The 14,578-nt window shown below is 60.6% G+C and overlaps 1 protein-coding gene across 1 annotated transcript in view; it reads right to left on the bottom strand.

The window, feature by feature from the left end:
* Positions 1–14,572, bottom strand: part of AHNAK (AHNAK nucleoprotein) — a 29,457-nt gene extending 14,885 nt beyond the window's left edge. Inside the window, exons 1-5 of the mRNA XM_012725151.1 lie at positions 14,474–14,572; positions 5,300–5,387; positions 4,922–5,078; positions 4,368–4,555; positions 5–3,142 (exon numbers count right to left, since the gene is read on the bottom strand). Coding sequence (XP_012580605.1) covers positions 5–3,142; positions 4,368–4,555; positions 4,922–5,078 — 3,483 coding nt within the window. The 5' untranslated portion in view covers positions 5,300–5,387; positions 14,474–14,572. The remainder of the gene's footprint in view (positions 1–4; positions 3,143–4,367; positions 4,556–4,921; positions 5,079–5,299; positions 5,388–14,473) is intronic.
* Positions 14,573–14,578: the final 6 nt, after the last annotated feature.

The raw sequence follows: 14,578 nt of genomic DNA, 5'->3' as shown, positions 1-14,578 counted from the left end.
CAACTTTTGGTCCAGAGATGTCAAGGTCAGCCTTGGGGAGGTTCACATCCACCTCTGGGCCCTCTGCTTTGAAGCTAGGCATGCTGAACTTGGGCATCTTCATCTTGGGCATCTTCAGGCTCCAGTCTGGGCCATGGATGTCCACATCTGGGGCGTTGATGTCCACTTTGGGCCCTTTGATGTCCACATCTGGAACTTTCATCTCACCTTCAATTTTTGGTGCAGACACATCTAAATTTCCTTTCACTTTGGGTCCTTTGAGATCCAAGTCAACATCTGGTAGAGACATCTTAGGAGCTTTAAAATGCATCTCAGGCATCTTAAACTTGGGGCCTTTCAGCTTCCCTTCTGGTCCTTCAAGGCTCACATCTGGAGCACTGATATCTACCTTGGGTGCAGAAATGTCCACATCGGCCTTTGGCAGGTTCACATCTAATTCTGAGCCCTCTCCTTTAAGACTGGGCATGGTAAATTTGGGCATTTTCATCTTTGGCATCTTCAGGTTCCAGTCGGGGCCATGAACTTCAACATCTGGAGCACTTATGTCTACTTTTGGCCCTTTCAAGTCCCCTTCCAACTTTGGCACTGTGACGTCATATTCTCCCTTTACAGGGGGACCTTTCATATGCAAGTCCACATCAGGCATAGAGATCTTGGGGGCCTTGATATTTACCTCAGGCACCTTAAATTTAGGACTCTTCAACTTTCCTGATTCAATATTCACATCTGGAACTTCAACATCCACCTTGGGGCCTGAGATGTCAATGTCAGCCTTGGGCAGGTTCACGTCCACCTCTGGGCCCTCTGCCTTGAAGCCTGGCATGCCGAACTTGGGCATTTTCATCTTGGGCATCTTCAGGTGCCAGTCTGGGCCATGGACATCCACATCTGGGGCATCAATGTCCACTTTGGCACTTTTCAGTTCAACATCGGGAACTTTAACCTCACCTTCGACCTTTGGCCCTGTGACATCATATTCTCCTTTCACTTTGGGGCCTTTCAAATGCAAGTCCACATCAGGCATGGAGATCTTCGGGGCTTTAATATTCATCTCGGGCATCTTAAACTTGGGCCCTTTCAGTTTCCCTTCTGGTGCCTCAATGGTCACATCTGGAGCACTAATATCAACCTTGGCCCCAGCAATGTCCATGTCAGCCTTAGGCAGGCTTACGTCCACTTCTGGGCCCTCTGCTTTGACTGCAGGCACACTGAACTTGGGCATTTTCATCTTGGGCATCTTCAGATGCCAGTCTGGACCCTGGACATCCACATCTGGTACACTGATGTCCACTTTGGGGCCTTTCATTTCACCTTCAAGTTTCGGCACCGTTACGTCATACTCTCCCTTCATCTTTGTGCCTTTAACATGCAGATCTACATCAGGCAGGGAAATCTTCGGTGTCTTGACACTCTCTTCAGGCAACTTTACCTCAGGGCCCTTAAACTTGCCTTTTGGTCCCTCTATGCTGACGCTGGGGGCTTCCACATTCACCTTGGGTCCTGAGATACTGACATCTCCTTTGGGTAGAGCGACATCTACATCTGGACCTTCCCCTTTGACTCCTGGCACGCTGAATTTGGGCACTTTCATCTTGGGCATCTTCAAGTGCCAGTCTGGGCCATGGACGTCCACATCAGGAACACTGATATCCACATTGGGGCCTTTGATGTCAACTTCAGGGACTTTGACTTTCCCTTCTACTTTTGGGAGTGTGACATCGCCGCCGCCCTTCACCTTAGGTGCAGCCACATTCAAGTCTACATCTGCCATGGAGATGCTGCAAGCTCCTGCTTTCCCAGCAGCACCACTAAGCTTGGCACCTGTTAGAGTCCCCTCTAGGGTGGGTGTCTCAGTGTCCACTTTGGGGCCTTTAACTGCCACCTGAGGGCCTTTCACATCACCTTGCACCCCAGGAGCAGAAACCTTAAAATCCCCTTTCCATTTCGGGGACCCAAGGCTCAGATCCACATCCTGCATGGAGATTTTAGGTTTCTGAACGATCATTTCAGGACCTTTGACTTTAGTACCCTTCACCTTCCCTTCTAGCCCCCCAGTAGCTACCTCAGGCAGGCTGACATCCCCAGAGGCCCCAGGGACAGTCACTTCACCGGTGGGTAGCGTCACACCCATGCCAGCTCCTGTTCCCTTAGAACCTGATGCAGAGAATTTGGGCACCTTCAGCTTGGGCATATTCAGGTTGCCCCCTGGCCCCTGAATATCAACATCAGGGCCTTGAACCTCCACACTAGGGCTGGTGATGTTGCCCTCAATTCTGGGAGCAGAGAGGTTGACCCCCAGGCTCCCCTGTGGCTTGGCACCCTTCAGGCCTAGCTCACCCTCCAGCGATGGCCCAGTGATCGAGGGGCCTTTCAGCTTCCCCTCAATGTTGGCGGAGGGAGCGGTGACTTCTAGCTGTGGGGTCTGCCTGTCCCCGCCAATGCTTAAGCCTGGCTTGCTGCCTTTGTGCCCCACAGAGAATTCAGGGGCAGCCACCCTCAGCCCTGACTCTGGTGCCTGGCTCTCTGGTCCTGCTGAGATGCCAAATTTTGGCACCTGCATAGCAGGGATTTCAATTTTCCCATTACTGCCACTCTCAAGACAAGACCCCCGCCCCTCTACCACAACACCCCCGAGAGCAGAAGAAAGGTCCACTCCAGGGGCGTGTACCCCTCCTTTGCCACCCAAGTCCGTGCCTCTTGCACTGACACTGACGCCCGGACTCCCCACCTTGACCCCCGGCACGGTGACCTGGACCTTGGTGTGGCCAGCGCCTTGGAGCTCTGGTCCAGACGCAGAAACGGAGCCCGCTCGGATGTCCACAGAGCCCGTGGTCGGAGACGTCGGCCCCGAGCCCGAGGGCAGCCTGATCACCGTCTTTCCAGGCTGGGTCTCCACATCCACCGTGGAGGTTTCGGTCAGTTCTTGCCATGGAATCTTGACCTTGAACTCGGGGCTGCTGATGTCGATATCCTTGGTTCCTTCCCGGCCCGTCACGTCCACTGTGTAGGCTGTGACCCGTCTAGTCACCGTGATGGTGCGGCTCTGTGTCTCCCCAAGGTCCCCTTCCACTCCATCCTCCGACCTCAGCCGAGGCTTGATCTTGGTGGTGTAGATGCGCTGATAGTCCTTGTCATCCCCGCTCTGCAGAAAGACACGCCGCAAGGTTGCAGCAGAGTCGGCCTGAGCTACAGGCGCCCGGCCACAGCCCAGCCGACCACGTGGTCGCTGCGTCCCAAAGAGGCTGGGGCCACCACAGAGGCCCACTAGCCCCTGTGCGGAGCATGAGGGGGTGCGGTGTAAAGAAAGGGCTGAGGGCCTCCCTGGTGAAGCAAGGGGTTAAGTCTCAACACTATGAAGCTTCTGCCAGTCACTGCAGCAGGAGTTCGATCCCCGGCCAGGGAGTGACCCACAGGGCGCAGCAGACCTCTCCTGTCTCCCCGCTGCTCCCCTCAGTAGATCCACCTGTTCTGCTCGCCCCTCTGTCTGGTGAATCTTCTCACCCTCCCTCCCGGCACCTCTGGCCTGTACCCCAGCTCTTGTATGCATAAATAAATAAAATAAATCTTAAGAAAAAAGAAAGGGGCTGACAGCCACATCATGGAGGATACAGAAATTATCTGGGGAAATTCCAATAAATAGAAAAAGCTCTCCTCTGGGGACAGGAGGGCACAGACTCCCGGGCAGCCTGTTCTGGGACAAGGATTTGCAATCAATTCTAGATTCAAAACTGACGGGCCAGGCCTCAGGAAGCCTCCTGGGCAGCCGACGACCCACCCCCGACCTCTGCACTGACTTGACCCTCCAGCTCTTGACTCTCATGGCAGTGGCATGTGTGCTGGCTCCAGAGGCGTCCTCCCGGGGTCCCCAGGGGAGCTTTCCTGAAACTGGCTGTGCCTGGGCTGGCACTTCCACTCTGAGGACCCATGTCTGTTAAATAAACAAGCCATCGGAAGGAGCCGACAGTGCCCTCCGGCCAGGCAAGCCGCCTGCCTCTGACTCACAGAATGACCAGACCTCTGGAAGCAGAAAAATGGTGTCTGTGAGCAAAGCTGGGCACCTGGGAGCCATTCCCAATTCCTGCAAAGCAGCCGACCTTCCTCCTGGCATCCGGGACCGGACAACACGAGCCAACTCCCACGCAGCGGCCCTCTGCAAAGGCTGATGAAGACCCTGAGGGGCGGCCGTCAGCCACGTGCCAGAGGCGAGTGGGAACAAGTGGGCCTGCTCCACAGAGGGGCAGAGGGGTGAGGTCAGCAGGAAGGAGGACAGCAGGAGTCCAGGAGATGGACAGGAGGCTCAGAAAGAGGGAACAGCCACGGTGAGGCAGGGGAGCGAGGTGCTGCCCGGTAGGGCGCAGGACACTCACCAGGACGACTTCCGAGCTATGGGAGCTGAAGACCTCATGGGTCCAAGCCTGGCCGGGCTCAGGAGAGCGGTCCCCCTTGCGGTGCAGCTTCAGGCCCACAGTGTGGTGCCCCATGGTGTTCAGCAGCTGCGTCACCTCGCCTGACTGCAGGTTGTCAAAGTAGATGGTGGCCCCCACGATCTGATCCCCTGAGCAAGGAGGGGCAAGAGAAGTGAGCCCCCAGTGCCACAGGGGGAGCACATGGCCGCGGACACTCTGGCTCCCGCTGATGCGTGTTTTGACCACCTTGTAAGATCCACTGTACAGATCCAACTGGCCTGCCCAAGCAGTTAAGCCATGAGTGCCGGAGCCAGAACTTCAGACCACGTCTCCAGCCTCCCTCCCCCACCACCTCCCCTGCAGACCTCAAGCAAGTGAGGGACAGAGTGGGTAGAGCAGGGCTGGGCAGCACCAAGCCTGAGCTCCTGGGCCCAGGCCCTCCACAGCCACCTGCCCACCTTGGCCACCCTCGCCCACCCTGCCCAGCACCCCGCCTGCATCCTGAGGCAACTCACCCTCCTTGACCACCCCCGTGCGGGCCGCAGGGGAGTTCTGCATCACCTCCTGCACGAAGACACCGTCATCCGTCTGGGCGATGGTCAGCCCGTGAGAACCGCTGCCCTGCCAGTTGGGGAGCAGCAGCTCCCGGGTCTTCTCTTCTTCTTTGTCCATCTGGAAAGGGAAGAAAATGGAGCCCAGGGTAGCGGGGGCAAGTGGGAGGAGAAGGCCAGGCTCCGCTGGTGCGCCTGCCACCCGGGAGGGGAGCCTCGCTCCCTGGAGGAGGCAACCAGCCCTCGGCACTGCCCCCAGGCTTTGCCTCCTGAGGCCACCAGGGCCTCCACCTCCCCTCTTCCCGTCACCTCTGCCCTCTCACCTCCCTGCCCACTGCTGACCTTTTGCAGGTTTGGGTCGAGCTAATGCCTTGCCAGGAGCCCGCCCCGTCTTTCTTCTCGGTCTCTCTTGTCAGTCTCAGCACACAGCCTAGGGAGAAGTTCACGACCATCTCACTGGAATTGCACAGCCACTGGCTGGAAGCCCCAGTCAGCTGCCATGCGGTGGCCTGGATATTCTGCTCCCCGTGCCAGGACAAAGCCCCGGCCCCCACCACTGTCTCCATCCCGTCAAGCATGGTGGACAGGAGGAGAGGGTACCCCTGACTCAGATCCAACGTCTGCCTGAGGCATCAGCGTTGTGACCCTGGCCAAGTCACTTAGCCTCTCTGAGCCTCCATTTCCTCATCTGTGGAAGTGGAGAGGACAAAAGATTTCCACGAGAGCTGAAGGACACAGAGCAGAGCACACCCGAAGGCCCGCAGGAGCGGCACAGCACCTGCCTTCCCGTGGCTTGTTCCCGGGGGAGACATTACTGCCCCCCATTTCACAGCTGGGGAGACCGAGATTCAGAGAGCCCAGTCGATCAAGCAGCCTAGGTTGGGACCCGCGTCTGTAACTCCTGTGCCAGCTCAGGCCCGCAGCTTCGACCAGCACGAAGGCCCTCCTGGGGCAGGACAGATGCCCCCCAGAGTGCTGCCAGCTCTGCAGGCAAGTGGCAGCCTGAAAGCGGGGTGCCCTCCCTTCTCCCTGAGACAGTGACTCTGGGTCACCCTCCTAACCCGATCCTCAGGGCCGGGGACCCTCATTGCAAGGTCCTCACCACTCTGCCACAGGCAGCAGCCAAATAAAGGACACTGAGCCCCTCCCCCCAGCAAACGGCCCACAGTGAGCTGCCGGGGGGCAGCCGGGTGAGTCAGGGCCCATCTGCTGCCCCACGCCAGGCCCCCAGGGGTGCAGGCACTCAGAAGCAAAGATGCCCCCAGTCCCAGGAAGAGCAGTCAGCCATGGAGGCGCCCAGGAAGACCCCAGCAGGCCCCTGGGGCATGGCCGACAGCCACTCACACAAAGCGCAGCGCGTCTTCACCAGGAGCACGCTGCATCACGAGGCCCTCCCCCAGGCGCCCCACGCTGCCTGCAGGCAGGTGTTAGTCAACAGATCCCTACACGGCGCCCGCGGACTGCCCCCGGCCCGGGCGACTACGGAAGCCAGCGCCAGTCACACTGCGGGTCACACCGTCCTCCCGTGGTGACTGACTCACCCCGACACCCCCGAGCCTCACGGACGCCCTCCACGCGCCAGATGAGCAGCTTCAAAAGTCCCTGTCCCTCGTGTAAATGAAGAGCCTGCTGCCCTGGTTAGGACCAGTTTAGCCTCATAAAATTCCCGAAGGCCTGGGAGTCTTCAGGGGCAACGAAATATAAATGGCGTCTTGAAAGTGCAAAAGGGGTTATGGGATGGGGTGTGTCCCTTGGAAATTCATGAGCGCTTAGCAGCTGCAAGGGCCCCTGTCCCCTACACACCTGCACTCCCGAGTGACAAGCTCACACCTGTGCTGTTTATGATCTACCTCATCAGCACAGGTGTGTCCAGGAAGCTGGCAGCACCCCTGAGGTGACAGCCTCAGCCCAGGTGTGTGCTGGGAGAGCACCCCCTCCCTGACAGGCAGAGAGACGACGGGAAGTCTCAGTCACTGTGACCCTTCCCACCGGGAAAGAGCAGGCAGGACCTTCCACCGTGTCTGCTCCCAGCATCCAGCCCAAGAAGACTCAGAGCCAGCAGGGCAGGGAAAGGATGCCAGCCGCCCGCCTTCTGCCGGAGCCACAGCCACTCGTCACCCAGCACCCCCTTTTCCTCCTCGATCAGGGCCCCGGTGCACAGCCCTGCCGCCTGGTGCTGAGCCAGCAGCCTCAAGGGGAGAGCCAGCCAGCTCATCCTCGCCCACATGGCGGCCCCACCCTCCCTCCTTCCCTGATGAGTCACTGTGGCTGCAACAGCTCCAGACATGCAGAGGGTCACACCTAAACCCGACTGGCAAAGTGCTTCAAGGGCCAGACCCCTGGGTGCCAGAGGGGCTGGGGTCCCTGGAGGCAGGCTTCCCTGCCAGCTATCGGCGCCCCAGACCCGGCGTCCCCGAAGCACAACTCAGCTGGCTTGGAAGGGACTTACTCCGCACCCCAAAGTGGGGGCGAGTGCCGGCTGGAGAAGGCCGGCCGGAGAAGGCCGGCGGAGATGAGAAGGTCCACAGGAGCCCTGGGCCCTTGGCTGCGGGTCGTCCCTGCAGGGCACCCTGGCTTCCCAGGCAGGTGAGGCAGCCGAGCTCCCTGTCGGCTTTGGCTCCAGCCTCAACTCCAGCACAACCAGGGAGGCCTCTCTCCCCTCTAATCTGATGTGGGGCACTCAGGTGGCTGGGCACAGGGATGCTGAAGGGAGGGTCAAGGCCATGGTATCCGGGGTCTGTTTTCTGCACTCGGGTCCCGGCCCTCGGGCTCCCCTCTGCCTGTACCAGGCCCAGATGATCCGTCTCCTCCCACACAAGTCGGTGGAGCCAGGTTTCGCAGGGCCTGGGGGTTCTGCTGTGCTGCAGCCTACAGGGGGTTCTTTGGAGCTTGGGGGAATGCTGTGCCCTAAGCAGAGGGTCATACGCCTTTGGAGTGAGAAGAAACCTTAAAATCATGCCATCAGCAGGTCGCCGCATCAGGCTGTTTAAAGTTAACTTGAATTTAATTACAATGCCAGTTCATTGGTCGCACTAGCCATTTCAAGAACTCAACAGCCAGGCCTGGCGACTGGCTGCCATATGTGACAGGAGGAAGGCCATCCACGGCTACAGAAAGTTCTCGGGGACAGTACTGCCTTTTACTGACTGGGGTGGAGGTGAGGGGAACATGGCCCACCCCACACTGGCCCCGGTCTCCCTTGGGAGGAGACGAAGCAGGGCAGCTGTGAGTACGCCCTAAGGCCAAGGGCTGCTGCAGGACAGAGGAAAAAGACAGTGGTCACTCAGCTGCAACTCTGAGAGGCCAGGGACAGACACGCTCCAGGCAGAAGCATCAGAGCAGAATGAGGTGGTCCTGTCAATTCAAAACCACAAAGAGTATGTGCAGACTAGGCCAGTGCCACCCACGAGGGTCGGGGGCAGAGAGGCCCGGAAAGCAGACTCCTTGCCCTGGGCAGACAGCTGCAGCCAGGTTCAGCTTCAGAAGACCATCATCCTTCCTCCCACAGCTCCCAGGAAATAGAGCTCCCAAGAGCCAGTCTGAGGACAGACCAGGAGGGGCCCAGCTGACTTGCCAGCAGCCGGAGCGCCCTGCAGCCAGCACCAGTCGAGATGACAGGAACTGGTAGACCGAGAGCTGGCACACTCAAGGCCTCCTGCTCCCAGCCTGAAAACAGGCCGAGCACAAGTTCACACATACGCCCAGCACAGGCTGGCCAGAGAAGGTGCAAGGGAGAGAGAAGCACCCCATTCACAGGCCCGGGGGGGGGGGTGGCCGACCGCAGTGACACTGCGGTCATCAGCACAGCAGCAGGCTCCCCGCAAACCCACCCTCCACACGCAGTCCTGCCCCACCAAGCAGGTGGAGCCGTGGCCCCAAGCCAGCAGAACTCGGTGATGCGCCCAGGACGGAGCCCTGCACCGGAGCGGAGCGAGAGCCCCAAGCCTTTTAACAGGACCAGGGCTTGGGATCCTCAAAGGAAAGAGACACACCCAGAGAGGTGATCTGCTTTCAGAAACACTCCAAGTGGCAAAGGAGGGGAAGCTCCACCTTAAAATACAAACAAACAACAACCCAAGTTAAGAGAATTTTGTGTGACAGCCCCCGGCCCGGGGTCTCACCCCACCTCCACACAAGCCTCTGTGGTTAATATCTGTCTTTCATACATGCAGAAATAGGCCCCGAGGTAAGATGACTTGCCGAGTATGAGAGAGTTCAAAGGCAAGCCCAGGTTCCCTGAGGCCACGGCCAAGAGTCTTTAGCCAGGAAGACGGACAAAGACACAAGGAAATCAGTGCACAGCCAGGCGCACAGACACAAGGGAAGCCACACAGAATGGAGCACGGGGCCCTCCCTGGTGGCGCAACAGGTTAAAGCGCAGCACTACGAAGCTGTTAGCAGCCACTGCAGCGCGGGTTCGATGCCCGGCCAGGGAGCCGACCCCCATGGCCTCTCCTGTCTCCCTGCTGCTCCCCTCAGCAGTGCATCTGCCTGTTCTGCGCATCTCAGTGCATCTGCCTGTTCTGCTCCCCATTCTATTTTGGTGAACCCCCTCACTTCCTGCACCTTTGGCCTGTACCCCAGTTCTTGGATGCATAAATAAATAAATCTTTTTAAAAATAGTAAGAGAGAAAGCGAGATGCACAGGAAAATATGCCTAAGAGACAGATGTCAGGAAGACGGAGAGGCCCCGCCCCTGGGGGGGACACAGGTGGCAGGAGGGAGAAGAAGGGGCTGAGATTGGGGAGAGACCCAGAGCCCGGGAGCAGGAGCCTCACCAGGGAACGATGTGAGGACAAGCAGGAGGCCCCCCGCCGCGTGGCCCACACACCGGCCACGTCCCAGGCCTGCTCGGCACAGCAAGGCGAGAAACGGCGGAGTCCAGGCTCGGGGTTCCGGGGGCTCACAGGGGCTGTGTTTCCAGGAGGCCGAAACCCTAGCTCCCCACAGACCCACTTGGGCTCTCAGGCCAAGGGAAATGTGCCCTTCTGGGGCTAGAGAGCCCTGCAAGTGCCAGGCAAACATTTCCACTCCCGGGAAATGGAACAGCCCACAGCAGACACTTGTCTCCGCCAATGGGAAGAAACCCCGGGGCGGCCTCTCTTCCAGGGCCTGTGCCTCCTCATGTGGCCCAGGGGTGCAGCTGCCGAACCTCCATCTGAGAAAACCGTGTCCCGTCCCAACGGCAGTTCACGGCACCGCGACAGTAAGAGGCCAGAATGTGCACGCAGCGGCTCTGGACAGGACACTCAAAGGAGGCATTTCCACACGAGTGGGTCGTGTGTGTGGAAGGTGGAATTATCAAAAAGAGCGAGACAAACTCATGCAAGACACAGGCGATAAGGGCACCTAAGGGCCAGTCAAAGGACAAGACCCCCGATGCGTGCGGCCCTGTTCCCACTCTCCACTGCCGGCGCAGGCCGCCGCCCAGCTTCAACCAGCTGACCACACCTGCCTGGGCACCCCAGGCCCTCACAGCGGAGGGCGCTGCACCAGCTTATCCTGGCTCCCTCTGCCTGTCTGCCTGTTCCCTGGTTCTTGGCAGCCAGGCCCTGGCCCAGCCCACCACTTCCACCAGGAGGGGGCTTTTTCCAGCCTCATCACTACACACTCTCCCCCAGGGCAGCCCCACCATCACCTGGAGTTTCTGCCTCCATTTCCAGGGCAGCCCTCCGCCCACGGCACCAGCCCACACTTTTCCAGGCTGTGCCTCTCCACCCTGACTGACCACCACAACTTCCTCCTCCATGCCAGGGAGCTCCCCAAGCCCCACAGCTGCAAGTTCTCACTTCCAGAGGGGTAGGAGGTTCCCTCTTCCTCCCCAGACCAAAAGGGACTCTCCCCTTCTGGTGGCAGGGGGCTGGGGGAGAAGTCCCCACACCTGGCACACAGCCAAGGAAGAGCCGACCTTTGCTCAGGACCACCTCAATTAGCAGATTAGCACCCCAACTCCAAAGGCAGCGCGGGCCCCTGGTCAGGGGAGAATTGGGGGAAGAAGGCCCAGTCTTGCCCCCTTAAAATCATAGCCGGGGAGCGCCAGCTCTCCCCCTAGTGGCCAGGCCTTGCTAATGCAGGCTCGGCTGCCAAAAGCTGCCCCCCAGCCCAGGAGGACTCAAAGCCAGGATCAGTTCCAGGCACTTCCCCTTCCCCTAGAACCTCCGCTCTGGCCCCCAGGGACCGGGCAGGATGCCCCTCCCTGGCCGGCCATGTGCAGCCCAGCGAGGCCTCGCTCCACTGGGCTGGGGCCTTGCACCAAGGGCGGACCTCACCCTCCTTGGGACTCTAGACGCAAACTTCAGGGCCGGAACCCATCCAGGACAGAGAGACTTACTTCAGTCCTCTGGCAGCCCCAGGAAACCTCACTACCGAGTGCCTTGCCGGCCCACCTTGCCTACAAGCTCCAGACAAGACCGAGGTGACACAAGCAGGCCACCGCCAGGACACATGCGCCTCAGTGCTGTCACCTGGGTGGTCACGCGGACCCAAGCCACAACCAAACAGCCTCGGCAGCCGGCTAGCGCCCCAGGAGGGAGATGGTTTCCTCAAAACTCAAATGCAAGATTCCCTCCAGCCTGCTTCGGCCCATGGGGGGTGGGGGGGCCCACGCTCATCAGGCACACCCAGAATGGAGGAGCTGTGCTTGCTCAGGAAGGCCTGGGACCAGGCAGTGGTGGAGTGAATGAAGCCCAGGGGGGCAGGCGCTGCCCCCACCACCCAACTGAAAGGGATCCCTTCTGATCCCTCTCAGCGGCCACCTCCCTTCCTCAAACCTAAGTGTGCACGTGCAAATCTTCAGCCCAGCTCCAGGCAGGGAAGGGGGGACGTCTCAGAGTGAGGGGAATCAGTCCCTCAGGAGTCTGACTAGCTCTCCCAGTCTGCTCTCTGTCTGTCCCCAGGCGGTTCCCAAGTTCTAAGGAAGGTAGTGACCACACCCCAGAGCCCCACACACCCCTCCGCCCCCACAGCTTTGCCTCAACCCCTCAAACCAGCTCCTCTGGCTCAGGAAGGTGTGCTGTGCCAGGCCAGCCAGCCAGTTCCAAGTTGAGCAAAAGAATCCAGCCTGCTGGTGCCCAAGCACCTCCACCCAGGTCCCCCCAACCCACTCCCTGCCCTGCTCCACTCCCTCCTACAGGCCTCTGCCTCTACTGGCTTCCCACCCAGAGCCCTCCACCTGTAGCTGGCCCCTAGCCTCTCCAGGTCCGGCTGGAGCAAGCCCCCAGCTCTGGAGAGGAGCTCTGGAGAGGAGCTCTTCCAGAGTCGCCTGACAAGGAGCCCTGATTCACTGCTGTGGGCCTCTCTAGGGCAGCACCACGCCCCAAGGGTCCTCCCTGATTCCCTGTGTGTCCTTTTTCTCTGAACAGTGACCCTGCGTCTAACCTCTTAGGGAGCAGGGCTCAATAAAGGGGCTCAGACAGCAATGCCCGGTCCCTGCAGCCTCTGCAGGTCCAGCTTTCATGGTCAAGTCCACACCCGCCCTCCCTCACCCCACAGCCTGAGCACGGAGGACCCCCTAAACCTAGGGCTCGCTTCTCCCCACTCTGCACACTCCATGAAGTGCTGGCCCAGCCCAACATCCCTATGGGCCAGAAAGAAGCTTCCCCACTCGGCTTTGGAAAGGAAGTGGCAGCCACACCCTGCCCTGGGGGGTTCCCTCACAGAAGGGCAGGGACAGAGGGATGAAAGTGGAATCTACAGCCCTCACTTAGACCCTGCAAACCTGAGGAGGTTTGCAAAGTGCCCTCCAAGGCCTCATCCGTCGCTCCTCCCTCCCCCTTTCTCACCTTCACCTATCACCTACAGCCCCCCACAGTGTCACTGTGTCCCACAAAATTACCCCAACTCTTATGTGTGCTGGGCTGTGTAAGAAAGGGCTGACTAGCCTGCAGTAAGAGATTGGATTCTATTAGAGGAACTTTCAAAAAGTTACTGGGGGCCCAGCACTGTGCTGGGGACAGCAACGTCGATCCCTCTTTCTCTGGAAACTCCTAGTCTTTCCCTAAAGACCCCACTGCCAGGGCGGATCCCACCCTGACCTTTCTACAAAGCCACTCCACAAAGCAGGGCCTTGGCAGGACTGCCCGCTCCGGGGGGACCCTCACCACTACAGCCGGCCACACCCTAGGAGAGGGTGGAGCACCCGCAATGCCCACAGCCACCTTGTGCAGCGGCAGCGGCGCCGAGTCCTCTCCGCTGGCTGGCGCCGAGGCCCAGTCAGAGCTTGTGAGGGCCCATCTGCCCTCTCCGATCCCCTCCCACGCGAGGGCCACAGTCAGCCCTGCGCTCGCCCACGCATCCTTCCCGGCCAGCACCGCCAAGGGGCTGCGCCCCACACCCCAGGTCCTGGCACGACAGGGGGCGCCCAGTCTTCCCTGGGGCGGGTCAGGCCCTAGCACACTGCACACCCTCTCCCGGCCTGGGAAATCCTTACATAACACAGTCCGAACACACCCTGAACGCACTGCCTCTCCCTCTCCACGGCGCGCCCTCGCCCTCCGACTCGGCTGGCGCGCACAGCCGGCGTGGAGCGTCCCACAGCTCCCCGACGCGGAGCGGGGCTCCAGACCCCACCTCCCACACACAGGCCCTCTCCCCCTCCCCTTCGCCCCTCACCACTCCTCCCAGAGTTCTGGTTTGAATTAGTCACCAGCTCCAACCACCACATTCCTCAGGCCGCTGGCGCCGGGCCAGGCGCTGGGGCGGGGGCCATCCCGCCCGGACGGGTTTGGAGGGGTGGGGGGAAGCGCCGCCTCTGGAGGGGAAGGGGCGGTCCCGAGGGCTGCGCCGCTGCGCAGCCCCCCTCCCCGCCCACCCCAGTGCAGGAATCTCCCTAATTATGTCCCCCCACCCCCACTCCCACCCGTCCCCCTGGGAAGCGCGCAGCCAACTTCCACGCTCCGCGGTTCTAGAGGATAAGAGGAGTTTTCTGGAGGGGGGTGGGGAGGCGCGGAGGGGCAAGGCTTGGGCGGGGCATCTGGAGGGGAGATGTGGGGGGCCGCCCGGAGCGAGAAGGGAGAGGCTGGCGGTACAGAACTGGGTGGGGCCGGAGACTCGGACGCGAAATTGGAGGGGAGGAGGTGCGGGGCACCGGAGGTACCGCGGAGGGGCGCGCGCCGCGGGGCGCCGGTGTTCCTGGAGGGATCCCCGGAAACTTCCCCAGTAAACACGGGCTCGGAGCGGGGCAGCGTCCGGAGACACCACCCGGTGGAGAGGGAGGGGATGGGACGGGGTCACCCGGCCGGGAAGGGGCGCCCCGCGGTGCAGAGTCTCCAACCACAGCCGGGGAGAGAAATGCGGACCCCGAAGCACGCCGCGGAGCGATTTTCCACTTTGCCCAACTTGCGCCGCAACTCCCGAGGCAGAGCGAGGCTCCCCGGACGCGCCGCCGCCCGCGTGCACCAAACTGAGTCTTCAACGTGACGCGCACCCCAAGTGCCTCGCCCAGGCCCTGCCACCCCCAACCCGTACCCATTCCGGGGTCCTGGCCCCAGACCGCTCCGCGGAGCGCCGGGTCCCTACCTGCGCTCAGCCCCAGGACACAGCCATAGCCCGCGGGGGCCCGAGGTCCGGTGCTGCGGTGGCTGCAGGCGGCGAGCCCCGGTCGGGGCGGGTCCGGCAGGGCGG

Source organism: Condylura cristata, unplaced genomic scaffold, assembly GCF_000260355.1.
Source record: "Condylura cristata isolate star-nosed mole 26May11 unplaced genomic scaffold, ConCri1.0 scaffold00015, whole genome shotgun sequence".
Classification (NCBI taxonomy): Eukaryota; Metazoa; Chordata; class Mammalia; order Eulipotyphla; family Talpidae; genus Condylura; species Condylura cristata.
Note: the sequence above shows the minus strand (reverse complement) of the source record. Positions and strands in the feature narration are given on the sequence as shown.